General features: G+C 56.3%; 1 protein-coding gene across 3 annotated transcripts in view; it reads left to right on the top strand.

The window, feature by feature from the left end:
• tm7sf3 (transmembrane 7 superfamily member 3) overlaps positions 1-26,957 on the top strand; it is a 50,164-nt gene that overhangs the window by 608 nt on the left and 22,599 nt on the right. For all 3 annotated transcript variants that reach the window (XM_072551982.1, XM_072551983.1, XM_072551981.1), the window contains exon 2: positions 13,861-14,015. In XM_072551982.1, coding sequence (XP_072408083.1) covers positions 13,861-14,015 — 155 coding nt within the window. The remainder of the gene's footprint in view (positions 1-13,860; positions 14,016-26,957) is intronic.

The raw sequence follows: 26,957 nt of genomic DNA, 5'->3' as shown, positions 1-26,957 counted from the left end.
GGCCGATAGAATCCCAGCCTGGATGCACCTAATAAGGGGCCATTTGTTGTCAACAAAAGAGCTAGGAGTGAGATGAGGAGAAGCTTCTTTAGCATTCGGAATGCACTGAACAAAGAGACCTTGGAGTGCAAGTTCATAGCTCCCTTGAATGTGGAGTCGCAGGTAGGTAGGATAGTGAAGAAGATGTTTGGTATGCTTTATTGGTCAGAGTATTGTGTACAGCAGTTGGGAGGTCATGTTGCAGCTGTACAGGACATTGGTCAGGCCACTGTTGGAATATTGGGTGGAATTCTGGTCTCCTTCCTATCGGAAAGATGTTGTGACACTTGAAAGGGTCCAGACAAGATTTACAAGGATGTTGCCAGGGTTGGAGGATTCGAGCTACAGGGAGAGGCTGAACAGGCTGGGGCTGTTTTCCCTGGACTGTCGGAGGCTGAGGGGTGACCTTTATAGAGGTTTACAAAATTGAGGGGCATAGATAGGGTAAATAGACAGGTCTTTTCCCTGGGGTTGGGGAGTCCAGAACTAGAGGGCATAGATTTAGGGTGAGAGGGGAAAGATATAAAAGAGACCTAAGGGGCAGTCCTTTCACATAGAGGGTGGTATGGGTATGGAATGAGCTGTCAGAGGAAGTGGTGGAGGCTGGTACAATTGCAACATTTAAAAGGCATTTGGATGGGTATATGAATAGGAAGGGTTTGGAGGGATATGGGCCAGATGCTGGCAGGTGGGACTAGATTAGGTTGGGAGATCAGGTCAGCATGGACGGGTTGGACCAAAGGGTCTGTTTCCATGCTGTACATCTGACTCTCTGGGGTGGGTGTGTTTGTGGATTCCCAGGAGATTTCAAATCAGCTGGACATCTGAAAGCAGTGAGTTTAGAGGGTGCTGGATAGTGGTACTAACTGGATAGTTCTTTCAGGAAATGGTGCAGTCACAAGAGGGTGAATGGCCTCCTTCTGTATTGTAACATTGTGATTTGAAACAAAAACCTGATAAGCACTAGCTTTCAAAGCATTGCTCCCAAATAAACCTGTTGAATTATAACCTGGTGTTGTGATTTATTTTTTTTTTAAACTTTGTTTTACCACAGTCCAAATCTTTATCTTCAAAACAATACATTGAGTGAGAACTTAATGTACAAGTGATATAATCACACTTCTATGGGTGGCAAGTGTAGAGGGAGTTAGGTGGATAGGGGAGTGAAGAGGCTAAAAACCTAAAAAGGGCTTGAAGAACCTCTCCAGATTCTCCACAAACCTGGCAGTGAGAAACCATTAACGTTTCAGTCTGTGACCTTCCAATAGCTTTGAGTTCTGTGAAGGGTCATCAACTTGAAATGTTAACTGGGTTTTTCTGTCTACAGATGCTGAGTTTTTGATCTTGTTCTGATTTCCAACACCTGCAAGGTTTATCTTTTGCTCCTGGGGTATATGGTGCACCACATTATAGGTAGTTATGGATGTACCCTTTTTTAAAAAGGTATTTGGATTCTAAGCAGCTTCAACAGAAGTAAGATGTCGTCTGTTTGTTTTTTTTTAAAAGGGCTTTGGGTCAGCTGGTGTTTTGCTGATCAGTCTTTTTTTTTGTTTAACAAGGATGTCATCTTCATACGTTCACATGTTGGCTCAATGGTTAGCACTGCTGCCACCACCAGGAACCCAGGTTTGATTCAACCCTTTGTACAAACTCCACACAGACACACCATTCTCCCTGGATCTGTGTAGGTTTTTTCGATGTGCTCCAGTTTCCTCCCACCGTCCAAAGATGTACAGGTTAGGGTTGATTGACCCTGCTAAGTTGCTCTGTAGAGTCCAGAGGATTTCTAAACTAGATGGATTAGCCATGGGAGATGCAGGGTTGTGGGGATAGGATAGGGAGATGGAGTGAGATCCGATGGACCAAATGGCCTGCTTCCACACTGTTGGGATTGTTTGATTCTGAAGGTGCAGAAAAGGTTCACAAGAATCATTCCTTGGAACGTCAGGGAGGGGAATAGATTTGAGGGATGGTCTGCTAGCCTTGATGGAGAGGGTTGAAATGAGGTTTTATTGAGGTACTCAATAGTGATGGGTCTAGACAGAATTTTGAAGGAAAGCTGAACCAGAAGGTACTGATTGCAAAGTGATTGCTACAAAAAGCAAGGATGACATGGAAAAGCTCTTAAAAGTGAGTGGTTTGAGTTTACAATTGTATGCGGCGGAGGCAGGTTTAATTAAGGAATTAGAAAGAAATAATCTCCAAAAGACTAGATTAGTAGGGTTGTGGGAGAAGGACACAAAAGTACTCAAGATGGGCTGAATAGCCTCCCAGACTCATTACCATAGTTATTAACCTAGCTAGAATCACTATCAAGTGCAGATAATCAGATTTATCAATGTACCAACTGGGAAGTGGGGAGAAAGGAGACTAGAATTGAAGATGTAACTTCTGTGTATAGGAGACAGCGAGGACTGCAGATGCTGGAGCTCAGTGGAGAGTGTGGTGCTGTAAAAGCACAGCAGACCAGGCAGCATCCGAGGAGCAGGAGAATAATCAACATTTCGGGCATAATCCCTTCCTCAGGAATGGGCACTTCAAAGGTTTATGCCCAAAACATAGATTCTTCTGCTCCTCAAACAGCCTAATCTGCTGTGCTTTTACAGCACCACACTCGACCTGTGCTGTGTATGTATGTCGGTCACGTCAGTGGTGAAATATTGCAGGCAGACTCCCCAGCTGAAATATCTGTGGAGTGCTAAAGAGTTCCTGCACCTAACTTGTCTTTCTGGCCTTGGGAAACTTCATAAGTTTCTGATTTTGAGGATTATTGATCACTTGATGTGCTGAGGGGTCTTGACATGTACATGTGAGAAGGATGCTTCCCCCTCATGAGAATCTAGAAATAAGGTACACCACAATTTTTTTTTTAAAGCCACCAGTTTAAAAGAACGTTTTTTCTCTCTGGATTCTCCCTCCTTTTAAAGCTGGTTGGAGCAGAGTGCGTGAATGTCTTTAGGCAGAACTCCATTTTTGGAGCAAAGGTTGTTAAGCAAAGCTGTTATAGGTGATTGGGGTAGGAGGGACTGTGGATTAATCAGCTGCAATCATCAATGGCAGAGCCAGCTTGAGGGGCTGAGTGGCCTTTTTAGAAGGATTAATTGTGTGAAGAGAGCCTGGATCAGTTAGGACCATATTCACTGGAGTCTAGAAGAACGAGTCGAGATTTCATAGACACAGAGACAAATCTAACAGGACTAGACAATGCGAAGGAAGTATGGACTGAATTCACTTAATCTTGTGTTGCCAGCAGCTTTTTTTTTTTGTTGTCCATCCCTAATTGTCCCGAGGGGCAAAGCAGTTTACAGGTGAAGTGACTATTGATCTGGGGGCTGAAATTCTCTAGAGCAGAATGAGAAAGGAAACAGATTTTCCTTTCCCTGAAGGTCCTGCTTTCTGGAACTTTTCAATAGAATTAGTTACAGATGCTGACACTGCTATAGTCTTTATTAAGTGTTCCTTGACTATTTCAAAGCCTTTTATGATGACCCAATCCTGAATGTGTTTCAGTAGCTTCAACTTGTTTCTTATTAGTTTATTTCGTGAAAAGAATTTCTATGAAACTAGATTAGCAACTTTGGTTCAGTTTGAGTCTTGGCTTATCTGGGTTGAAGTATTCATTTGTTACAAATGGGTGTCATGAGCATGTGTAAAACTGAGATACTTTCTAACAAACCTGGCCAGGGATGTTGACACCCCTGTGGAACAAGTGGGACTTGAACCTGGGGCTTCAGGTGCTGTGGTAGGGACATGATTGCTGTACCACCACAGTCTGCTGTAAAACTGACTAACTTGGTAGCAGACTCTGGTCAGCTGGTAGCCAGTGACTTAGTACATTGAGGGGACTCTGCATTATTGAATGCGTTCTTCAATTGAGATAGCAAAAACCATGCTGTTTGTAATCCTCTTCAAATCATAAAGTGGCACAGATCAGCTGGCCTACTGTTTCTGCCCAGTGTATGCTCAGGGCTAATGTGCAGTATTTTGAGGACATGCAGGTTCTATACATCTTGGTGTTTTTTTTTCTTCTGTTTAAAACTACTGCTAAATATGCTTCTACTACCTGTTTGAACAATACAATCTCCTACCCTAGAAAATAGGAGTAGGCCATTCAGCCCTCAAGCCTGTTCTGCCCATCAATACAATTATGAATGATCATCCAACTCAATCCCCATTCCTGCTTTCTTCCTGTGCCTTTGATCTCTTTAGCCTTAAGAACTATCTTTGACTCCTTCTTAAACACTCAATGTCTTGGCCACTTTCTTCTGTCAGAAAATTCCACAGCACCCCCAAAAACAAACTTTCTCCCCACCTCAGTCCTGTATTGTTAAACGGTGACCTCTGGTTCTGGGTTCCCAGGTCATTGGGAATAATCTTCCTGCATTGATCCTGTGCAGCTGATTTTTCTTTTAAGGTTTCTGAGCTCCATCCTCATTCTCCAGTGAATCTAGTCCTATCCAATCTCTCTTACTTCAATCCTGATAAAACTGAATGTATTGCTGGAAAAGCGCAGCAAGTCAGGCAGCATCCAAGGAGCAGGAGAATCAATGTTTCAGGCATGAGCCCTTCTTCAGAAATCCTGATTAAACCCTTGGTGCAAGCCCTCCATCACCAGAACATCCAGGAGACCAGAACTTCAACACAATACCCAGGTATCACCAAAGGCTTCCAAAATAGAGGAGGCGATGGTAGAGTGGTGGTATTGCTGGACTGTTAATCCAGCAATCCAGGTAATGTTCCTGTGTTCAAATCCCACCATGACAGACAGTGGAATTAGACTCCAATCCAGTTGCTTTTTTTTAATTCCAATAGACAATTGCTGATTGTCAAGAATCTCCATTTAGTTCACTCCTTTTTAGGGAAGGAAATTGCTGTGGGTCTGGAGTCACATGTAGGCCAGACCAGGTAAGGATGGCAATGTGGTTGCCTCTTAACTGCCCTCCTGGGCAATTAGGAATGGCCTCTATTAGCTACAACATCTGTGAATGCATTTTAAAAATTGCAGTGAGGTATCCCTGCTTGTAAACAATGTAATTTTCCTCTTTCCTTTTTACATTTGGAAGCCAGTAATACCACAAGCAGTGTCTCTCTCTGGATGTTGGGTTCTGGTTTGAGTCGCTGGTAAAGACCAACAGCTTGTCAAAAGCAGATGCTTGTTCTATGTTTTTTTGATCATGAACTTTGGAAAATATAACAGATCTGGGAGATATTGCTGGAACTCTGGTGTGTACACTGAACAGATTTCAGGAGTAAGGTTGGGGGAGGAGGGGTGAATCAAAATCTCTACTTAGTGTCACTCATTTTGAGGTTTTTCCTTAATTCATACACTGGATGTGGCCATCATTTATTGCCTATCTCCTATAGGGCTGTTGAAAGCCAACCCCATTGCTGTGGGTCTGGAGTCACATGTAGGCCAGACCTGCTGCCTGAACTGCTGTGCTCTTCCAGTACCACTAATCCAGAATCGGGTAAAGATGGCAGTTTCCTTGCCGAAAGGGCAGGAGTGAACTAGGTGTCTTTTTTTTTTTGAGTCAACAATGGATTCATTGTCATAATTAGATTATTTACTCCAGATTTTTGTTAAACTCAAATTCTACCATCTGCCATGCCTGGATTTGAACCAAGGTCCCAGAGCGTTACCTGGATCTTTGGATTAATGGCCCAGTGAAAATATCAATAGGCTATTGCCTCCTCCCTAATATTGAATTTCAGTTGATTGGCAAAATAAGCAATGCTAATTTGATTTATATAGCACTTCAGTGTAACATCCCAAGCTTGGTAAGTGTCAAATTTGGGTTTGATACTAATTCTCATGAGATATATTGAGGCTGGTGACCAGATTGCTCAGGGGTGCTCTAGGAGCAGTGGTAGTGACCTTACGCTGGCATAGAAGTCTTGGTTTCAAGTCCCACCTGCCGCAAAGGTGTGAAACCAATTTTTCTTAAATTAGATGTATTTTAAAAAGGATTGCACAGAGATGGTGGTCACTGGCTTTTAAGGGCCAATTTATCTTTAGAATTGCATGAATTTCAGATTTTAGGGTATTGTCAGCCTGAAGGTGATAGCTTCCCTCATAGCTATGTTGTAAATTGTGACTATCTCTAATGCACTGCCTGAGTCTTTAGTAGCTGCAGACCCTGCTGCTATGTTACAATTAACCCTTAATTCCATAATGTTACCACTTTACACTTTACTGCTTTCACATTTTCCTCTCCCAATGTCTGCCTGTTCCGCCAGCCTGTTGTTGTTCACTATTTACCTCCATTTGCCATCTGCAAATTTTGGAATTAAGCACTTGTTTCTGCAACTGAGTCATAGCAAAACATGTCTAAGAATTGTGATTGCTGTAACTGTGCAGTTGGTTATAAGGTTATTCAGGGTGGTGTGTGCGCACACAACATTTAGCAAAGGTGGACAGAAGGGTTACTGATAGTAACCCTTCCTGATGAAAGGCTTTTTGCCTGAAATGTCTTTTTTTCCCTGCTCCTCAGATGCTGCTTGACCTGCTGTGCTTTTCCAGCACCACTCCATTCTAGACTCTACTGACAGTGCCTAACCCCTCCCCAACATCTCAAACAAAATCTAGACCATTAGAACTTTTTGCCCTACTCTTTTTTTTTTTGTAAAATTTACTTTTTGCTCTGGAGGCAGATATGAACTTTTTTGAGCCTGTCAGGAAAGACTAGGGATTTCTCTCTCCAAAGAGAAGACTGAAGAGCTTGAGATCTTTGAGTTGAGAAAGGGTTTGTTGTGTTGAAGCATTGAAGATGTCAAGGGAGACCTGAACTTGGAGTCATCAATAGAAAGTTGTCATCAATAAACTCCAGCAGGAAGTTCTTCATCTGGACATTTAGTGAGAATGTGATACTCATCACGTGGAATCATTGAGGTGAATAAAATGGAGCCATGTTAAGAGGATGTTGGATGAACACCAGGGAAAAGGATATGCTAAGGGATGAGAAGCAAGAGACTAGTTGGGACATAACACCAGACCTGTTTATCCTGTAAAATTATTACAATCACTGACAACTTCACAAATTCTGCAGTGTCTTTTGTGAAGGAATTATGTAAGATTTCACACAAACATAAAGTCTGTTTTACTGTCTGATAGACTAAAATCAGCATTAACTAAATATGATGTACTGACTCACTTGGCTGGCTGGCTTACAACAGTGGGTTCAGTTCCCACACTGGCTACTGAGGTTACCACTAAGGACTTTCCTTCTCAACCTCTTCCCCTCTTGCCTGAGGCATGGTGACCCTCAGGTTAAACCATCCCTGAGCTGCTGTATGGTCCAGTAGGACTGTGACTTTTTCCCCCACTTTGCCCACCTGACTGTGCTGTTCATGAACTCCCCACCCATGCACAAAACCCCTCAGCTCTAGACTGAAGGTCAGTAAAGATTTTGAAAGTTGAACAGCTACCCACTGCCTTCGACTCGGAGTGTGGATTGCTATTGGTCATCCATGACTGTATGACACTATTGTAGTGGAGGATGAAGTGAGCTTTGCAGTCGAATGACCCGTTGACCACTGGAGCCAGCTGGGAGGTTCATTTTTTTTTCTCTGTTACATTTTACTGCAAATCTAAAACTGCATTGCACCCACTGTGCTCTATATGGCAACTTGTTCTGTTTCACCAACTTCACATGACATGGCGTGATACAACTTGTGATATTTTGGCTTCCAATTTTGCTCTAGGTTATACACTTCATTCCACGTTCCTGAGCTCAGGGTGTGCACTTCATCATCCAAATCATGTTAGATGTAGTGAAATCTGATCACATGTAAATTTAATCACCAGTTGTTTTTTTTGTTTGGAAGTATCTCTCGAGGCTGATTTTCTGCTCGGACTTTGACTTTGTCTGTAGCTGGGCATTTGCTGCTGTAATTTTTGTGAAAACTGCCTTTTCAGATTCTGATGTTCAAAAGTGTGTGTGTGTGTGTGTGTGTGTGTCCCAACCCACCCAATGATTGAGTAATTTGGCTGTTTAAATGTAGGAAAGCATTAACCTAAAATCGCAACGCTGCAGGCATTGGTACTTTGTTGTTTTGCCTTTAATTGGTATGTGAAAAGGTGAGCTGCAAGTCTGGTCTGATTACAAAAACCAATAGAGAGTGACTCACCAATTTTAACTGAGTAATGTCACTTCGGATGAACTCAGCTGAAGTTATAAAAGCAGATAGCGAGCATTCCTTTAAATGCCTTTTAAAAGGAAAAACATTAAACTGTGTTTGTCCATAGAAGTGAAAATGGGTGTTAGTAGAAAAAGATAAATGTAAGGAACAAATGTTCTTGTTTTCACTACAGAAGATATAAAAATATCCCAGTAATTGCTGTGAATCAGGGTAGAAAGAAACTTAATTAATTAAATCTGCAGGTTCATCTTTTTGTTAAACTGTCATGGATGTGGGTGTCACTGGGCAGCACCACCCCTAATTGCCCTGGAATTGAATGCCTTCCTCAGCCACTTCAGAGGATGCTGCTGTGGGTCTGGAGTCACATGTAGGTGAGAATGGCATATTTCCATCACTAAAAGACACCACTGAAGCAGGTTGTACAAAAAGATCACACTGATTTTAAACATACCTGGAATAGAAAAATAAATCTTACCAGCTGCCCTCAGATTTTAAACAGATGTCCCAAGTATTAACCTGGGCCAATAGATTACTAGTCCATTGGCATGGCAAACCATGCTACCATCTTTTTTTTTTAAGAAAAACTTTTGCCTGTGTGTACCTAAAGCAAGTGAAAAGTTTTTGTTTTGCGAGCTGCACGGACAGATCATAGCAAACTAGGGCCCACAGATCTTGGGGCGCTTAAACAGTGAGACACAAGGTTATGGCTGCACAGGATGTGCACAAAACAAGATCAACACTAGCAGGTCAATGTTATTTTAAGTTAAAGTCCATTTATCAGTCTAACAGCTGGGAAGAAGCTGTTCCTGAACCTGCAGGTACATGTGTTCAGGCTTCTGTATCTACTACCTGATTAGAGGTTGTAGGAGATCATTCCTGGGGTGCGATAGGTCTATGTGAGCAGCCTTTTTCCATGGCCGTGAGCCATGTAAATGAAGTCTATGGATGGAAGATAAATTTCTGTGAAGTCTGGCACTGTGCACATCACTTTTGTAGTTTTCTTTATGGTCTTGGGCAGAGCAGTTGCCAGACCAGGTCTTTTACACATGGTTTCAATGATATATCTGTAGAAGTTGATGACATGCTAAATGTTCTGAGCTGCCTGAGGAAGAGGTGATGTTGTGCCTCTTGACCGTCACATCTATGTGGGACACCCCAGGACAGGTAGTTATCATCACTGAGGAACTTGCTCTTACCCCCCACAACTTCCACTCTGATGTAGGTGAGGGTGTGTTCTTTCCTTTTTTCTTTCTAAAGTCAATGATCAGTTTTAGTTTTTCTGATGTTCAGAGATTTGTCATTACATCACACCACCAAGCCCTCCTATCTGCCTTCTGTATTCTAACTCATTGTTACGTATCTGTCCTATCATGCTGGTGTCACCACGAAACTTGCAGATGGTGTTCATTTGGAATTTGGCAACAGAACCATGGGAGTACAGTAGGGGGCTGAGGCCACTCCCTTGGGAAGGGGCAGGCTCCAGTTTTGAGTGTTATTGTGCTGGAGATGCAGTTACCACCTTCTCTAATTTGCAGTCTGTGGGTCAGAAAGGGAAGGATCCAGTGGTAGGGGGTGGAGCCAAGACCTAGGTCAGAGTTTTCAGAGCAGTCTGGAGGAGATAATGGTGGTCAAGGCAGAGCTGTAGTCAATGAGCAGGAGTCTGAGTAGGTGTCCTTGTTGTCCAGATGTTCCAGGGATTAATGCAGGGCTAGGGATGTGGCATCCACTGTGGACCTGTGTTAGTAGGGGATGGAGGCAGACTGGGAGATGAGTTGATGTGGGACATAACCAGTCTCTCTCACTTCATGGTTAGAGCCACTGGATGGCAGCCATGAAGGAATGTTGCATGAACTCAAACTTGTGTATTCCAGTTATGAACAAGATATTGTCCTTTTTTTTTCCCTCCAGTAACACTGGCTCAGAGTCAATCCCCTAAACTGAACAGATTCTAACTTCCTTTATTACTTTTAAATTAACCCCAACACTACCAAGCAGCAGTACTTATGTTGTCTGTGTGGGTGTAGGACCCAGTGAAGAACAAGTGCAGAAAACTTAACTGATGTTCCACCATCAAGAAGAAAGGACACACCTGGGTGGCCAGTGATACAAGCAATGACCTTCTCATCAGAGGGCAATGCTGAATGATCAAAAAGTGGAGGGGGTGGTGTGGGGATTAAATCAAAATAGAATCTGAGGGGGAAATAAAGCACTCTTGCGTTGCCCATCTCTCCCTGAAAACCTGAGGTATTGGTGGACAGTGTGCTCCTTCTCCTCCAGAGACTCCTGGGCACAAATGTAACCATGGAAGAGGGGCAGGCAGTTGACCATAATGACCCCCTCCACAGCCTGTGACCTAGACCTGTTTATGGTCAGTTTGGCCAGTTCCAGGAGCAGACCTACGCGGAGGTCCCCTGACCTGACCTGCCCTCCCTGCTCTGCACTGGGTGACTTTCATCATTTTTAACCAGGCAGTTGGATAAATAAATGGTCAAAGTGTACTTACAATTGGTACAGTGGAAATACCAATGTTATGGCGTATCAGCTTAATTTATTCTGACAGTAGCACATTGGTTCCTCTCCTGAGGAGCAGAGAAATCTCCACTGAGTCCACTGCACCAGGAGTGTAAAATGCAGGTATTTGGATTAATTTCTCAGTAAATGGCAACACTCTGTTCACTTTGAATTATTTGCTGCATCTTTTTTGTACACTTGAACACCAAGGTCCTTGTGCTTGAGCTGAGGAGAAATGTCTTCACCCAGAGAGCGGGGAGCCGCTGGCATTCTGTCTCAAAGCAGTTCAGGCCAACATACAGAGCTGCCCCCAGAAGGAGTTAGATATTGTTCTTGGCCTAAAATCCCCGAAAGTTATGGGGGACAAAAGGCACTGCTGCTCCACAGCACCGTGGACCCTGGTTCGATTCCTGCCTCTGCTGGCTGTCTGTGGAGTTGGCACATCCTGCACTGGTTTCCTCCCACACTACTAAAATGTGTGGGTCAGGTGAATTGGTTATACTAAATTGCCCATAGTGTTCAGGGATGTGTAGGTTAGTGCATTAGTCAGGGGTAAATGTAGAGTAATAGGGTAGGTGGAATGGGTTGAGGTGGGATACCCTTTTGAAGGGTCAATGTGGACTTGGGCCAAATGGCCTGTTTCCATACTGGGATTCCATGAAAGTGGGAATTGGGGAGGGATGGATGATCAGCTGTGATCCTATTGAATGGTGGAACAGGCTTGAAGGAGCATATCACCTACTGTGTTTCCATCTGAGCATTGCAATCTTTCAGCATTTAGTGTTTTTTAAATTATCCCAGTTATCATGGACAACTAATTTCCCATGTTATACTCCACTTGCCAGCTCTTTGCCCACTCACTGAATCAACATTATTCATAGCTTTGTGTCCTTTTTTCACAACTCCCTTTCCTACCTATCTTTGTCAGTTATCTCTCCCACCCTTCACCCTATTAAACCCATTTTAGTTTTTAACATCTGTCTGTTCCGATTTGACTTACAATGTTACGAAAGCCAAGGGCTGAAATAAAAATAGCACTGAAGCAACTCAGCAGGTCCAGCAGCTTGTGTAGAGACTGAGGAAGAGTTAATGTTATGAATTCAATGTGACATCTCTTCAGATTTGGTATTGGACTCTGGTATCTCTGCTCATAGATGATGCCAGTCCTCAAATATTCACTTTGTACCCCTCTGTACGCAGCTACAGATACAGCCTGATGTAGTGTCATGTTTGTCTGCATTCTTTTCAGATGACATGACAGAATTTTCTTCAGAGTGCTATGAACCTTGGAAATTTGTCAAGAAGTTTGTGGCATCTCCACTTTTGAATATAAGGCCATGACCGGCTGGTAGCTGGGGCTGTGGTATCAAGGAAAAGGTGGGACAGTGGTGTTTGAAGCCAGAAGTCTGTCATGATTGTATGACAAAGTTCGACAGGCTGAATGGTCCCCATCTCCGGATTCGGATAATAGCAGGGGATGGCAAGTGATGGTGGAGCGATTTAGAACTGGGGAACGCAGGGGCTATCTGTTTCTGAAGTGTTCACGTTCAGGTGCTGGCTGACAGTCACTTGTGGCTGATGTTAACATCAGCGCCCACATCACTTAAATATAGCACAGGAGTGAAAAAACAAACCAACTTGTAGAAAGTGAGAGCTGCAGATGTTGGCGAAGTCAGTGTGGTGCTGAAAAAGCAAAGCAGGTCATGCAGCATCTGAGGAGCAGGAGAGTCAACATTTTGGGCATAAGCCAGTCATCAGGAATTTCAAGCTTATTTTGCCCATTGTTTTAAGTACAAGTTTTGGCTGAATGGAGGTGATCATTTTGCTTTCAAGAGATTCCTAATTTGATCAAGGAAAATGACAACTTCAATCTTATGCCTTATGCAATCCTTCATCTGAATATTAACATTGTACCATTTTGCTCAACTTTCTTTTTTTTTTCCCTCCACTTATAATAAACTGTCATCGTCTTGAGGCAGTGATGAGCTGTGTTCTCCCAGCTGCCACTTGTATTTCTCTTGCACTTGGCAGATACCAGTAACTGGTGCCCTGTGCAAATAAACACCCTCCCTGTGCATGCCAGGCTTATCCCTGCAGACAGCTGCTGCTGGAAGGAACATTTTCTCCTGTCTGAGACAACCTGTTAATGAGCATCTAGTTTGGGTCTGGCAAGACAGTATCACAATACAGCAGGGCAAGGCTATAAGGTCACGTCATTAAACCTTCCAAGAATATGTCCAATAAAGTTGGCAAACCCCACCCCCACCAAGTTCAGTTTTAATTGCATGCTTTCTTACAAATCTCTCCAGAGAATATTCAGTGAAGGAGGAGGTGGTGGGAGATTTCAAAATGAGAAATTGAGGCATTTTTTCAAACCTAAGCTTTTTGCATTTGTGTAGTGCCTTGTACAACTTGGGACATCTCAAAGTGCTTCCCAGTGTAGCTCCTGCTGTAATGTGTTCGAGGAGAAAGTGAGGACTGCAGATGCTGGAGATCAGAGCTGAAAATGTGTTGCTGGAAAAGCGCAGCAGGTCAGGCAGCATCCAAGGAGCAGGAGAATCGACGTTTCAGGATTCCTGAAGAAGGGCTCATGCCTGAAACGTCTATTCTTCTGCTCCTTGGATGCTGCAGGAGCATCCAGCAACACGTTTTCAGCCCTGCTGTAATGTAGGCAACGTGGCCATCAATTATTATTCCATAAACTGCAATGGGATGATCCAGTCATCTCCTCTTAAAGATGTTGACCATCCTCAAATTTCTTCAAGTTTGCTGAAGAGAAGTGTTTCAGGAGTTGTTTGCCTCTTGTTCATCAGGGAAATGAAAGACTTTAATGGGTTTTTGAGATTGTTGTTGTTTTTTTTGCCTTTTTTTTTAATCAAATGGAGTTTGTTCCCTTTTTTTGTTTTGCAGGTGTTCTTTCCGCCCCCCCCCCCCCCCTCAAATACCCCATTAGACCAGATAATCTGATTAATTAATTACCTCCTTGTTCTTTGTCAGAGCTCAGTGTTTCCTGTCCAACTACAACTCTTCACTTTTTTGTTTTGAAAGGTGGTGAAGCAAAACCTGAAATAGTGAGATGATTTATGAGGCAAAGTCTGTGATGTACGTTTATCTTTGTGCAGCTAATGTTAAAATTGGAGTATCTGTATTGTAATCCTCCCTCTCATGCAGATCGCATTGAATTCAAACTTGGAAGATTTCAACAGATCACATTATTTGAGAACAAGACATTTGTTGTCATCTTGTCAAACATTCCCGTGGATGTGACATTCATCATCATTCAAGTGCACACCAAATATGTTAATACACTTCTTTCCTTTCATAAGGTATGTAAATGTGCATTGAAAAGTCAACTCTTGACTGCTTTCCAACTTGTTCTGTGCTTTGGATTGATGTCTCAATTTTTCCCTTGCTCCCTCCCCCACCTCCAAATGCTTGTTTCCTGTCTGTCTTCTCACTGCGATTGCGTTCAGAGCTTATCCTAATTCCAATCCTGGTCATGTGTTGACTCATACTTTGTTTCCAGATTCACTGGTACCTCAATTCAAAGTTTTTTTTTTTTTTTTTTTTTTTTTTTTTTTTTTTTTCCCCCCCCCCCAAATTTCCTGTGGTCTCTCTAGAGAGTGAACAGCGAGAAACCCTAAATGAACGGTATGTTTAGAATATGCTGTCTGTGTTGCTTTGAACCATAATTAGCTGGAAATGCGCAGCAGGTCAGGCAGCATCCAAGGAGCAGGAGAATCGACATTTTGGGCATGAGCCCTTCAGGAGTTGCAATTCACAATGTTCTATTTTTTCAGCACAATGTTCTTAGCTATGCAGCTAAGGTGGAAACATTTTGCCATAACTCCACTTTAGACTTCTTTCTGATCACAGTTTTGGCCTGTCTTGGTCCTTCTGCTATTTTAAGACCTGTAAACTTTTTTAACAAAGATATAGACTGGGAAAGTCACACTAACTTGATTCAAAGCTTAACTTCAATACAAAACCTTGCAAAAATCAAGTGGAAACTTTCTAAGCATGTAGAACAGTACAGGCTGTTCAGCCCTTGATTTTTGTTGACCTTTTTATCCTAATCTAAAAGATTCAAAACCCTACCATTTTACTATCATCCATGTGTCACTTTAAATATCCCTAATGCATCTGACTCTTCCACTGAATTCCATGCACCTACCAACACTGGTGCTGGAAAAATGCAGCGGGCAAGGCAGCCTCTCTCTCTCTCTCTCTGCCTCTCTCTCTCTCTCTGCCTCTCTCTCTCTCTCTCTCTCTCTCTCTCTCTCTCTCTCTCTGCCTCTGCCTCTGCCTCTGTCTCTCTCTCTCTCTCTCTCTCTCTCTCTCTCTCTCTCTCTCTCTGCCTCTGCCTCTGTCTCTCTCTCTCTCTCTCTCTGCCTCTCTCTCTCTCTCTCTCTCTCTCTCTGCCTCTCTCTCTCTCTCTCTGCCTCTCTCTCTCTCTCTCTGCCTCTCTCTCTCTCTCTCTGCCTCTCTCTCTCTCTCTCTGCCTCTCTCTCTCTCTCTCTGCCTCTCTCTCTCTGCCTCTCTCTCTCTCTCTCTCTCTGCCTCTCTCTCTCTCTCTCTCTCTCTGCCCCTCTCTCTCTCTCTCTCTCTCTGCCTCTCTCTGCCTCTCTCTCTCTCTCTGCCTCTCTCTCTCTGCCTCTCTCTCTCTGCCTCTCTCTCTCTGCCTCTCTCTCTCTGCCTCTCTCTCTCTGTCCTCTCTCTCTCTGCCTCTCTCTCTCCTCTGCCTCTCTCTCTCTCTGCCTCTCTCTCTCTCTGCCTCTCTCTCTCTCTGTCTCTCTCTCTCTCTGTCTCTCTCTCTCTCTGCCTCTCTCTCTCTCTGCCTCTCTCCTCTCTCTCTGCCTCTCTCTCTCTCTGCCTCTCTCTCTCTCTGCCTCGTCTCTCTCTCTCTGCCTCTCTCTCTCTGCCTCTCTCTCTCTGCCTCTCTCTCTCTCTGCCTCTCTCTCTCTCTGCCTCTCTCTCTCTGCCTCTCTCTCCTCTGCCTCTCTCTCTCTGCCTCTCTCTCTCTGCCTCTCTCTCTCTGCCTCTCTCTCTCTGCCTCTCTCTCTCTGCCTCTCTCTCTCTGCCTCTCTCTCTCTGCCTCTCTCTCTCTGCCTCTCTCTCTCTGCCTCTCTCTCTCTCTGCCTCTCTCTCTCTGCCTCTCTCTCTCTGCCTCTCTCTCTCTGCCTCTCTCTCTCTGCCTCTCTCTCTCTGCCTCTCTCTCTCTGCCCTCTCTCTCTCTGCCTCTCTCTCTCTGCCTCTCTCTCTCTGCCTCTCTCTCTCTGCCTCTCTCTCTCTGCCTCTCTCTCTCTGCTCTCTCTCTCTCTGCCTCTCTCTCTCTGCCTCTCTCTCTCTGCCTCTCTCTCTCTGCCTCTCTCTCTCTGCGCCCCTCTCTCTCTCTCTCTCTGCGCCCCTCTCTGTCTCCCTCTCTGCGCCCCTCTCTGCGCCCCTCTCTGTCTCCCTCTCTGTCTCCCTCTCTGTCTCCCTCTCTGTCTCCCTCTCTGCGCCCCTCTCTGTCTCCCTCTCTGTCTCCCTCTCTGTCTCCCTCTCTGTCTCCCTCTCTGTCTCCCCTCTCTGTCTCCCTCTCTGTCTCCCTCTCTGTCTCCCTCTCTGCGCCCCTCTCTGCGCCCCTCTCCTGCGCCCCTCTCTGGCGCCCCTCTCTGCGCCCCTCTCTGCGCCCCTCTCTGCGCCCTCTCTGCGCCCCTCGTCTGCGCCCCTCTCTGCGCCCCTCTCTGCGCCCCCTCTCTGCGCCCCTCTCTGCGCCCCTCTCTGCGCCCCTCTCTGCGCCCCTCTCTGCGCCCCTCTCTGCGCCCCTCTCTGCGCCCCTCTCTGCGCCCCTCTCTGCGCCCCTCTCTGCGCCCCCTCTCTGCGCCCCTCTCTGCGCCCCTCTCTGCGCCCCTCTCTGCGCCCCTCTCTGCGCCCCTCTCTGCGCCCTCTCTGCGCCCCTCTCTGCGCCCCTCTCTGCGCCCTCTCTGCGCCCCTCTCTGCGCCCCTCTCTGCGCCCCTCTCTGCGCCCTCTCTGCGCCCCTCTCTGCGCCCCTCTCTGCGCCCCCTCTCTGCGCCCCTCTCTGCGCCCCTCTCTGCGCCCCTCTCTGCGCCCCTCTCTGCGCCCTCTCTGCGCCCCTCTCTGCGCCCCTCTCTGCGCCCCTCTCTGCGCCCCTCTCTGCGCCCCTCTCTGCGCCCCTCTCTGCGCCCCTCTCTGCGCCCTCTCTGCGCCCCTCTCTGCGCCCCTCTCTGCGCCCCTCTCTGCGCCCCTCTCTGCGCCCCTCTCTGCGCCCCTCTCTGCGCCCCTCTCTGCGCCCCTCTCTGCGCCCCTCTCTGCGCCCCTCTCTGCGCCCCTCTCTGCGCCCCTCTCTGCGCCCCTCTCTGCGCCCCTCTCTGCGCCCCTCTCTGCGCCCCTCTCTGCGCCCCTCTCTGCGCCCCTCTCTGCGCCCCTCTCTGCGCCCCTCTCTGCGCCCCTCTCTGCGCCCCTCTCTGCGCCCCTCTCTGCGCCCCTCTCTGCGCCCCTCTCTGCGCCCCTCTCTGCGCCCCTCTCTGCGCCCCTCTCTGCGCCCCTCTCTGCGCCCCTCTCTGCGCCCTCTCTGCGCCCCTCTCTGCGCCCCTCTCTGCGCCCCTCTCTGCGCCCCTCTCTGCGCCCCTCTCTGCGCCCCTCTCTGCGCCCCTCTCTGCGCCCCTCTCTGCGCCCCTCTCTGCGCCCCTCTCTGCGCCCCTCTCTGCGCCCCTCTCTGCGCCCCTCTCTGCGCCCCTCTCTGCGCCCCTCTCTGCGCCCCTCTCTGCGCCCCTCTCTGCGCCCCTCTCTGCGCCCCTCTCTGCGCCCCTCTCTGCGCCCCTCTCTGCGCCCCCTCTCTGCGCCCCTCTCTGCGCCCCTCTCTGCGCCCCTCTCTGCGCCCCTCTCTGCGCCCCTCTCTGCGCCCCTCTCTGCGCCCCTCTCTGCGCCCCTCTCTGCGCCCCTCTCTGCGCCCCTCTCTGCGCCCCTCTCTGCGCCCCTCTCTGCGCCCCTCTCTGCGCCCCTCTCTGCGCCCCTCTCTGCGCCCCTCTCTGCGCCCCTCTCTGCGCCCCTCTCTGCGCCCCTCTCTGCGCCCCTCTCTGCGCCCCTCTCTGCGCCCCTCTCTGCGCCCCTCTCTGCGCCCCTCTCTGCGACCCCTCTGCGCCCCCTCTCTGCGCCCCTCTCTGCGCCCCCTCTCTGCGCCCCTCTCTGCGCCCCTCTCTGCGCCCCTCTCTGCGCCCCTCTCTGCGCCCCTCTCTGCGCCCCTCTCTGCGCCCCTCTCTGCGCCCCTCTCTGCGCCCCTCTCTGCGCCCCTCTCTGCGCCCCTCTCTGCGCCCCTCTCTGCCCCTCTCTGCGCCCCTCTCTGCGCCCCTCTCTGCGCCCTCTCTGCGCCCCTCTCTGCGCCCCTCTCTGCGCCCCTCTCTGCGCCCCTCTCTGCGCCCCTCTCTGCGCCCCTCTCTGCGCCCCTCTCTGCGCCCCTCTCTGCGCCCCTCTCTGCGCCCCTCTCTGCGCCCCTCTCTGCGCCCCTCTCTGCGCCCTCTCTGCGCCCCTCTCTGCGCCCCTCTCTGCGCCCCTCTCTGCGCCCCTCTCTGCGCCCCTCTCTGCGCCCCTCTCTGCGCCCTCTCTGCGCCCCTCTCTGCGCCCCTCTCTGCGCCCCTCTCTGCGCCCCTCTCTGCGCCCCCTCTCTGCGCCCCTCTCTGCGCCCCTCTCTGCGCCCCTCTCTGCGCCCCTCTCTGCGCCCTCTCTGCGCCCCTCTCTGCGCCCCTCTCTGCGCCCCTCTCTGCGCCCCTCTCTGCGCCCCTCTCTGCGCCCCTCTCTGCGCCCCTCTGCGCCCCTCTCTGCGCCCCTCTCTGCGCCCCTCTCTGCGCCCCTCTCTGCGCCCCTCTCTGCGCCCCTCTCTGCGCCCCTCTCTGCGCCCCTCTCTGCGCCCCTCTCTGCGCCCCTCTCTGCGCCCCCTCTCTGCGCCCCTCTCTGCGCCCCTCTCTGCGCCCCTCTCTGCGCCCCTCTCTGCGCCCCTCTCTGCGCCCCTCTCTGCGCCCCTCTCTGCGCCCCTCTCTGCGCCCCTCTCTGCGCCCCTCTCTGCGCCCCTCTCTGCGCCCCTCTCTGCGCCCCTCTCTGCGCCCCTCTCTGCGCCCCTCTGCCCCTTCTGCCCCTCTCTGCGCCCCTCTCTGCGCCCCTCTCTGGCCCTCTCTGCGCCCCTCTCTGCGCCCCTCTCTGCGCCCCTCTCTGCGCCCCTCTCTGCGCCCCTCTCTGCGCCCCTCTCTGCGCCCCTCTCTGCGCCCCCTCTCTGCGCCCCTCTCTGCGCCCCTCTCTGCGCCCCTCTCTGCGCCCCTCTCTGCGCCCCTCTCTGCGCCCCTCTCTGCGCCCCTCTCTGCGCCCCTCTCTGCGCCCCTCTCTGCGCCCCTCTCTGCGCCCCTCTCTGCGCCCCTCTCTGCGCCCCTCTCTGCGCCCCTCTCTGCGCCCCCTCTCTGCGCCCCCTCTCTGCGCCCCTCTCTGCGCCCCTCTCTGCGCCCCTCTCTGCGCCCCTCTCTGCGCCCCTCTCTGCGCCCCTCTCTGCGCCCCTCTCTGCGCCCCTCTCTGCGCCCCTCTCTGCGCCCCTCTCTGCGCCCCTCTCTGCGCCCCTCTCTGCGCCCCTCTCTGCGCCCCTCTCTGCGCCCCTCTCTGCGCCCCTCTCTGCGCCCCTCTCTGCGCCCCTCTCTGCGCCCCTCTCTGCGCCCCTCTCTGCGCCCCTCTCTGCGCCCCTCTCTGCGCCCCTCTCTGCGCCCCTCTCTGCGCCCCTCTCTGCGCCCCTCTCTGCGCCCCCTCTCTGCGCCCCTCTCTGCGCCCCTCTCTGCGCCCCTCTCTGCGCCCCTCTCTGCGCCCCCTCTCTGCGCCCCTCTCTGCGCCCCTCTCTGCGCCCCTCTCTGCGCCCCTCTCTGCGCCCCTCTCTGCGCCCCTCTCTGCGCCCCTCTCTGCGCCCCTCTCTGCGCCCCTCTCTGCGCCCCTCTCTGCGCCCCTCTCTGCGCCCCTCTCTGCGCCCCTCTCTGCGCCCCTCTCTGCGCCCCTCTCTGCGCCCCTCTCTGCGCCCCTCTCTGCGGCCCCTCTCTGCGCCCCTCTCTGCGCCCCTCTCTGCGCCCCTCTCTGCGCCCCTCTCTGCGCCCCTCTCTGCGCCCCTCTCTGCGCCCCTCTCTGCGCCCTCTCTGCGCCCCTCTCTGCGCCCCTCTCTGCGCCCCTCTCTGCGCCCCTCTCTGCGCCCCTCTCTGCGCCCCTCTCTGCGCCCCTCTCTGCGCCCCTCTCTGCGCCCCTCTCTGCGCCCCTCTCTGCGCCCCTCTCTGCGCCCCTCTCTGCGCCCCTCTCTGCGCCCCTCTCTGCGCCCCTCTCTGCGCCCCTCTCTGCGCCCCTCTCTGCGCCCCTCTCTGCGCCCTCTGCGCCCTCTCTGCGCCCCTCTCTGCGCCCCTCTCTGCGCCCCTCTCTGCGCCCCTCTCTGCGCCCCTCTCTGCGCCCCCTCTCTGCGCCCCTCTCTGCGCCCCTCTCTGCGCCCCTGCTCTGCGCCCCTCTCTGCGCCCCTCTCTGCGCCCCTCTCTGCGCCCCTCTCTGCGCCCCTCTCTGCGCCCCTCTCTGCGCCCCTCTCTGCGCCCCTCTCTGCGCCCCTCTCTGCGCCCCTCTCTGCGCCCCTCTCTGCGCCCCTCTCTGCGCCCCTCTCTGCGCCCCTCTCTGCGCCCCTCTCTGCGCCCCTCTCTGCGCCCCTCTCTGCGCCCCTCTCTGCGCCCCTCTCTGCGCCCCTCTCTGCGCCCCTCTCTGCGCCCCTCTCTGCGCCCCTCTCTGCGCCCCTCTCTGCGCCCCTCTCTGCGCCCCTCTCTGCGCCCCTCTCTGCGCCCCTCTCTGCGCCCCTCTCTGCGCCCCTCTCTGCGCCCCTCTCTGCGCCCTCTCTGCGCCCCTCTCTGCGCCCCTCTCTGCGCCCCTCTCTGCGCCCCTCTCTGCGCCCCTCTCTGCGCCCCTCTCTGCGCCCCTCTCTGCGCCCCTCTCTGCGCCCCTCTCTGCGCCCCTCTCTGCGCCCCTCTCTGCGCCCCTCTCTGCGCCCCTCTCTGCGCCCCTCTCTGCGCCCCTCTCTGCGCCCCTCTCTGCGCCCCTCTCTGCGCCCCTCTCTGCGCCCTCTCTGCGCCCTCTCTGCGCCCCTCTCTGCGCCCCTCTCTGCGCCCTCTCTGCGCCCCTCTCTGCGCCCCTCTCTGCGCCCCTCTCTGCGCCCCTCTCTGCGCCCCTCTCTGCGCCCCTCTCTGCGCCCCTCTCTGCGCCCCTCTCTGCGCCCCTCTCTGCGCCCCTCTCTGCGCCCCTCTCTGCGCCCCTCTCTGCGCCCCTCTCTGCGCCCCTCTCTGCGCCCCTCTCTGCGCCCTCTCTGCGCCCTCTCTGCGCCCCTCTCTGCGCCCCTCTCTGCGCCCCTCTCTGCGCCCCTCTCTGCGCCCCTCTCTGCGCCCCTCTCTGCGCCCTCTCTGCGCCCCTCTCTGCGCCCCTCTCTGCGCCCCTCTCTGCGCCCCTCTCTGCGCCCCTCTCTGCGCCCCTCTCTGCGCCCCTCTCTGCGCCCCTCTCTGCGCCCCTCTCTGCGCCCCTCTCTGCGCCCCTCTCTGCGCCCCTCTCTGCGCCCCTCTCTGCGCCCCTCTCTGCGCCCCTCTCTGCGCCCCTCTCTGCGCCCCTCTCTGCGCCCCTCTCTGCGCCCCTCTCTGCGCCCTCTCTGCGCCCCTCTCTGCGCCCCTCTCTGCGCCCCTCTCTGCGCCCCTCTCTGCGCCCCTCTCTGCGCCCCTCTCTGCGCCCCTCTCTGCGCCCCTCTCTGCGCCCCTCTCTGCGCCCCTCTCTGCGCCCCTCTCTGCGCCCCTCTCTGCGCCCTCTCTGCGCCCCCTCTCTGCGCCCCTCTCTGCGCCCCTCTCTGCGCCCCTCTCTGCGCCCCTCTCTGCGCCCCTCTCTGCGCCCCTCTCTGCGCCCCTCTCTGCGCCCCTCTCTGCGCCCCTCTCTGCGCCCCTCTCTGCGCCCCTCTCTGCGCCCCTCTCTGCGCCCCTCTCTGCGCCCTCTCTGCGCCCCTCTCTGCGCCCCTCTCTGCGCCCCTCTCTGCGCCCTCTCTGCGCCCCTCTCTGCGCCCCTCTCTGCGCCCCTCTCTGCGCCCTCTCTGCGCCCCTCTCTGCGCCCCTCTCTGCGCCCCTCTCTGCGCCCCTCTCTGCGCCCCTCTCTGCGCCCCTCTCTGCGCCCCTCTCTGCGCCCCTCTCTGCGCCCCTCTCTGCGCCCCTCTCTGCGCCCCTCTCTGCGCCCCTCTCTGCGCCCCTCTCTGCGCCCCTCTCTGCGCCCCTCTCTGCGCCCCTCTCTGCGCCCCTCTCTGCGCCCCTCTCTGCGCCCCTCTCTGCGCCCTCTCTGCGCCCCTCTCTGCGCCCCTCTCTGCGCCCCTCTCTGCGCCCTCTCTGCGCCCTCTCTGCGCCCCTCTCTGCGCCCCTCTCTGCGCCCCTCTCTGCGCCCCTCTCTGCGCCCCTCTCTGCGCCCCTCTCTGCGCCCCTCTCTGCGCCCCTCTCTGCGCCCCTCTCTGCGCCCCTCTCTGCGCCCCTCTCTGCGCCCCTCTCTGCGCCCCTCTCTGCGCCCCTCTCTGCGCCCCTCTCTGCGCCCCTCTCTGCGCCCCTCTCTGCGCCCCTCTCTGCGCCCCTCTCTGCGCCCCTCTCTGCGCCCCTCTCTGCGCCCTCTCTGCGCCCCTCTCTGCGCCCCTCTCTGCGCCCCTCTCTGCGCCCCTCTCTGCGCCCCTCTCTGCGCCCCTCTCTGCGCCCCTCTCTGCGCCCCTCTCTGCGCCCCTCTCTGCGCCCCTCTCTGCGCCCCTCTCTGGCCTCTCTGCGCCCTCTCTGCGCCCCTCTCTGCGCCCCTCTCTGCGCCCCTCTCTGCGCCCCTCTCTGCGCCCCTCTCTGCGCCCCTCTCTGCGCCCCTCTCTGCGCCCCTCTCTGCGCCCCTCTCTGCGCCCCTCTCTGCGCCCCTCTCTGCGCCCCTCTCTGCGCCCCTCTCTGCGCCCCTCTCTGCGCCCCTCTCTGCGCCCCCTCTCTGCGCCCCTCTCTGCGCCCCTCTCTGCGCCCCTCTCTGCGCCCCTCTCTGCGCCCCTCTCTGCGCCCCTCTCTGCGCCCCTCTCTGCGCCCCTCTCTGCGCCCCTCTCTGCGCCCCTCTCTGCGCCCTCTCTGCGCCCCTCTCTGCGCCCCTCTCTGCGCCCCTCTCTGCGCCCCTCTCTGCGCCCCTCTCTGCGCCCCTCTCTGCGCCCCTCTCTGCGCCCCTCTCTGCGCCCCTCTCTGCGCCCCTCTCTGCGCCCCTCTCTGCGCCCCTCTCTGCGCCCCTCTCTGCGCCCCTCTCTGCGCCCCTCTCTGCGCCCCTCTCTGCGCCCCTCTCTGCGCCCCTCTCTGCGCCCCTCTCTGCGCCCCTCTCTGCGCCCCTCTCTGCGCCCCTCTCTGCGCCCCTCTCTGCGCCCTCTCTGCGCCCCTCTCTGCGCCCCTCTCTGCGCCCCTCTCTGCGCCCCTCTCTGCGCCCCTCTCTGCGCCCCTCTCTGCGCCCCTCTCTGCGCCCCTCTCTGCGCCCCTCTCTGCGCCCCCTCTCTGCGCCCCTCTCTGCGCCCCTCTCTGCGCCCCTCTCTGCGCCCCTCTCTGCGCCCCTCTCTGCGCCTCTCTGCGCCCCTCTCTGCGCCCCTCTCTGCGCCCCTCTCTGCGCCCCTCTCTGCGCCCCTCTCTGCGCCCCTCTCTGCGCCCTCTCTGCGCCCCTCTCTGCGCCCCTCTCTGCGCCCCTCTCTGCGCCCCTCTCTGCGCCCCCTCTCTGCGCCCCTCTCTGCGCCCCTCTCTGCGCCCTCTCTGCGCCCCTCTCTGCGCCCTCTCTGCGCCCCGCCTCTCTGCGCCCCTCTCTGCGCCCCTCTCTGCGCCCCTCTCTGCGCCCCTCTCTGCGCCCCTCTCTGCGCCCCTCTCTGCGCCCCTCTCTGCGCCCCTCTCTGCGCCCCTCTCTGCGCCCCTCTCTGCGCCCCTCTCTGCGCCCCTCTGCGCCTCTCTGCGCCCCTCTCTGCGCCCCTCTCTGCGCCCCTCTCTGCGCCCCTCTCTGCGCCCCTCTCTGCGCCCCTCTCTGCGCCCTCTCTGCGCCCCTCTCTGCGCCCCTCTCTGCGCCCCTCTCTGCGCCCCTCTCTGCGCCCCTCTCTGCGCCCCTCTCTGCGCCCCTCTCTGCGCCCCTCTCTGCGCCCCTCTCTGCGCCCCTCTCTGCGCCCCTCTCTGCGCCCCTCTCTGCGCCCCTCTCTGCGCCCCTCTCTGCGCCCCTCTCTGCGCCCCTCTCTGCGCCCCTCTCTGCGCCCCTCTCTGCGCCCCTCTCTGCGCCCCTCTCTGCGCCCCTCTCTGCGCCCCTCTCTGCGCCCCTCTCTGCGCCCCTCTCTGCGCCCCTCTCTGCGCCCCTCTCTGCGCCCCTCTCTGCGCCCCTCTCTGCGCCCCTCTCTGCGCCCCTCTCTGCGCCCCTCTCTGCGCCCCTCTCTGCGCCCCTCTCTGCGCCCCTCTCTGCGCCCCTCTCTGCGCCCCTCTCTGCGCCCCTCTCTGCGCCCCTCTCTGCGCCCCTCTCTGCGCCCCTCTCTGCGCCCCTCTCTGCGCCCCTCTCTGCGCCCCTCTCTGCGCCCCTCTCTGCGCCCCTCTCTGCGCCCCTCTCTGCGCCCCTCTCTGCGCCCCTCTCTGCGCCCCTCTCTGCGCCCCTCTCTGCGCCCCTCTCTGCGCCCCTCTCTGCGCCCCCTCTCTGCGCCCCTCTCTGCGCCCCTCTCTGCGCCCCTCTCTGCGCCCCTCTCTGCGCCCCTCTCTGCGCCCCTCTCTGCGCCCCTCTCTGCGCCCCTCTCTGCGCCCCTCTCTGCGCCCCTCTCTGCGCCCCTCTCTGCGCCCCTCTCTGCGCCCCCTCTCTGCGCCCCTCTCTGCGCCCCTCTCTGCGCCCCTCTCTGCGCCCCTCTCTGCGCCCCTCTCTGCGCCCCTCTCTGCGCCCCTCTCTGCGCCCCTCTCTGCGCCCCTCTCTGCGCCCCTCTCCTGCGCCCCTCTCTGCGCCCCTCTCTGCGCCCCTCTCTGCGCCCCTCTCTGCGCCCCTCTCTGCGCCCCTCTCTGCGCCCCTCTCTGCGCCCCTCTCTGCGCCCTCTCTGCGCCCCTCTCTGCGCCCCTCTCTGCCGCCCCCTCTCTGCGCCCCTCTCTGCGCCCCTCTCTGCGCCCCCCTCTCTGCGCCCCTCCTCTGCGCCCCTCTCTGCGCCCCCCTCTCTGCGCCCCTCTCTGCGCCCCTCTCTGCGCCCCTCTCTGCGCCCCTCTCTGCGCCCTGCGCCCCTCTCTGCGCCCCTCTCTGCGCCCCTCTCTGCGCCCCTCTCTGCGCCCCTCTCTGCGCCCCTCTCTGCGCCCCTCTCTGCGCCCCTCTCTGCGCCCCTCTCTGCGCCCCTCTCTGCGCCCCTCTCTGCGCCCCTCTCTGCGCCCCTCTCTGCGCCCCTCTCTGCGCCCTCTCTGCGCCCCTCTCTGCGCCCCTCTCTGCGCCCCTCTCTGCGCCCCTCTCTGCGCCCCTCTCTGCGCCCCTCTCTGCGCCCCTCTCTGCGCCCCTCTCTGCGCCCTCTCTGCGCCCCTCTCTGCGCCCCTCTCTGCGCCCCTCTCTGCGCCCCTCTCTGCGCCCCTCTCTGCGCCCCTCTCTGCGCCCCTCTCTGCGCCCCTCTCTGCGCCCCTCTCTGCGCCCCTCTCTGCGCCCCTCTGGCCCCTCTCTGCGCCCCTCTCTGCGCCCCCTCTCTGCGCCCCTCTCTGCGCCCCTCTCTGCGCCCCTCTCTGCGCCCCTCTCTGCGCCCCTCTCTGCGCCCCTCTCTGCGCCCCTCTCTGCGCCCCTCTCTGCGCCCCTCTCTGCGCCCCTCTCTCTGCGCCCCTCTCTGCGCCCCTCTCTGCGCCCCTCTCTGCGCCCCTCTCTGCGCCCCTCTCTGCGCCCCTCTCTGCGCCCCTCTCTGCGCCCCTCTCTGCGCCCCTCTCTGCGCCCCTCTCTGCGCCCCTCTCTGCGCCCCTCTCTGCGCCCCTCTCTGCGCCCCTCTCTGCGCCCCTCTCTGCGCCCCTCTCTGCGCCCCTCTCTGCGCCCCTCTCTGCGCCCCTCTCTGCGCCCCTCTCTGCGCCCCTCTCTGCGCCCCTCTCTGCGCCCCTCTCTGCGCCCCTCTCTGCGCCCTCTCTGCGCCCCTCTCTGCGCCCCTCTCTGCGCCCCTCTCTGCGCCCCTCTCTGCGCCCCTCTCTGCGCCCCTCTCTGCGCCCCTCTCTGCGCCCCTCTCTGCGCCCCTCTCTGCGCCCCTCTCTGCGCCCCTCTCTGCGCCCCTCTCTGCGCCCCTCTCTGCGCCCCTCTCTGCGCCCCTCTCTGCGCCCCTCTCTGCGCCCCTCTCTGCGCCCTCTCTGCGCCCTCTCTGCGCCCCTCTCTGCGCCCCTCTCTGCGCCCCTCTCTGCGCCCCTCTCTGCGCCCCTCTCTGCGCCCCTCTCTGCGCCCCTCTCTGCGCCCCTCTCTGCGCCCCTCTCTGCGCCCCTCTCTGCGCCCCTCTCTGCGCCCCTCTCTGCGCCCCTCTCTCGCCCCTCTCTGCGCCCCTCTCTGCGCCCCTCTCTGCGCCCCTCTCTGCGCCCCTCTCTGCGCCCCTCTCTGCGCCCCTCTCTGCGCCCCTCTCTGCGCCCCTCTCTGCGCCCCTCTCTGCGCCCCTCTCTGCGCCCCTCTCTGCGCCCCTCTCTGCGCCCCTCTCTGCGCCCCTCTCTGCGCCCCTCTCTGCGCCCCTCTCTGCGCCCCTCTCTGCGCCCCTCTCTGCGCCCCTCTCTGCGCCCCTCTCTGCGCCCCTCTCTGCGCCCCTCTCTGCGCCCTCTCTGCGCCCCTCTCTGCGCCCCTCTCTGCGCCCCTCTCTGCGCCCCTCCTCGCCCCTCTCTGCGCCCCTCTCTGCGCCCTCTCTGCGCCCCTCTCTGCGCCCCTCTCTGCTGCCCTCTCTGCGCCCCTCTCTGCGCCCCTCTCTGCGCCCCTCTCTGCGCCCCTCTCTGCGCCCCTCTCTGCGCCCCTTCTCTGCGCCCCTCTCTGCGCCCCTCTCTGCGCCCCTCTCTGCGCCCCTCTCTGCGCCCCTCTCTGCGCCCCTCTCCTGCGCCCCCTCTCCTGCGCCCCTCTCTGCGCCCCTCTCTGCGCCCCTCTCTGCGCCCCCTCTCTGCGCCCCTCTCTGCGCCCCTCTCTGCGCCCCTCTCTGCGCCCCTCTCTGCGCCCCTCTCTGCGCCCCTCTCTGCGCCCCTCTCTGCGCCCCTCTCTGCGCCCCCTCTCTGCGCCCCTCTCTGCGCCC

The sequence above is a fragment of the Chiloscyllium punctatum genome, chromosome 32 (assembly GCF_047496795.1).
Source record: "Chiloscyllium punctatum isolate Juve2018m chromosome 32, sChiPun1.3, whole genome shotgun sequence".
NCBI classification, from domain to species: domain Eukaryota; kingdom Metazoa; phylum Chordata; class Chondrichthyes; order Orectolobiformes; family Hemiscylliidae; genus Chiloscyllium; species Chiloscyllium punctatum.
The sequence above is the reverse complement of the archived record's forward strand: the minus strand, read 5'-3'. Positions and strand labels throughout refer to the sequence as shown.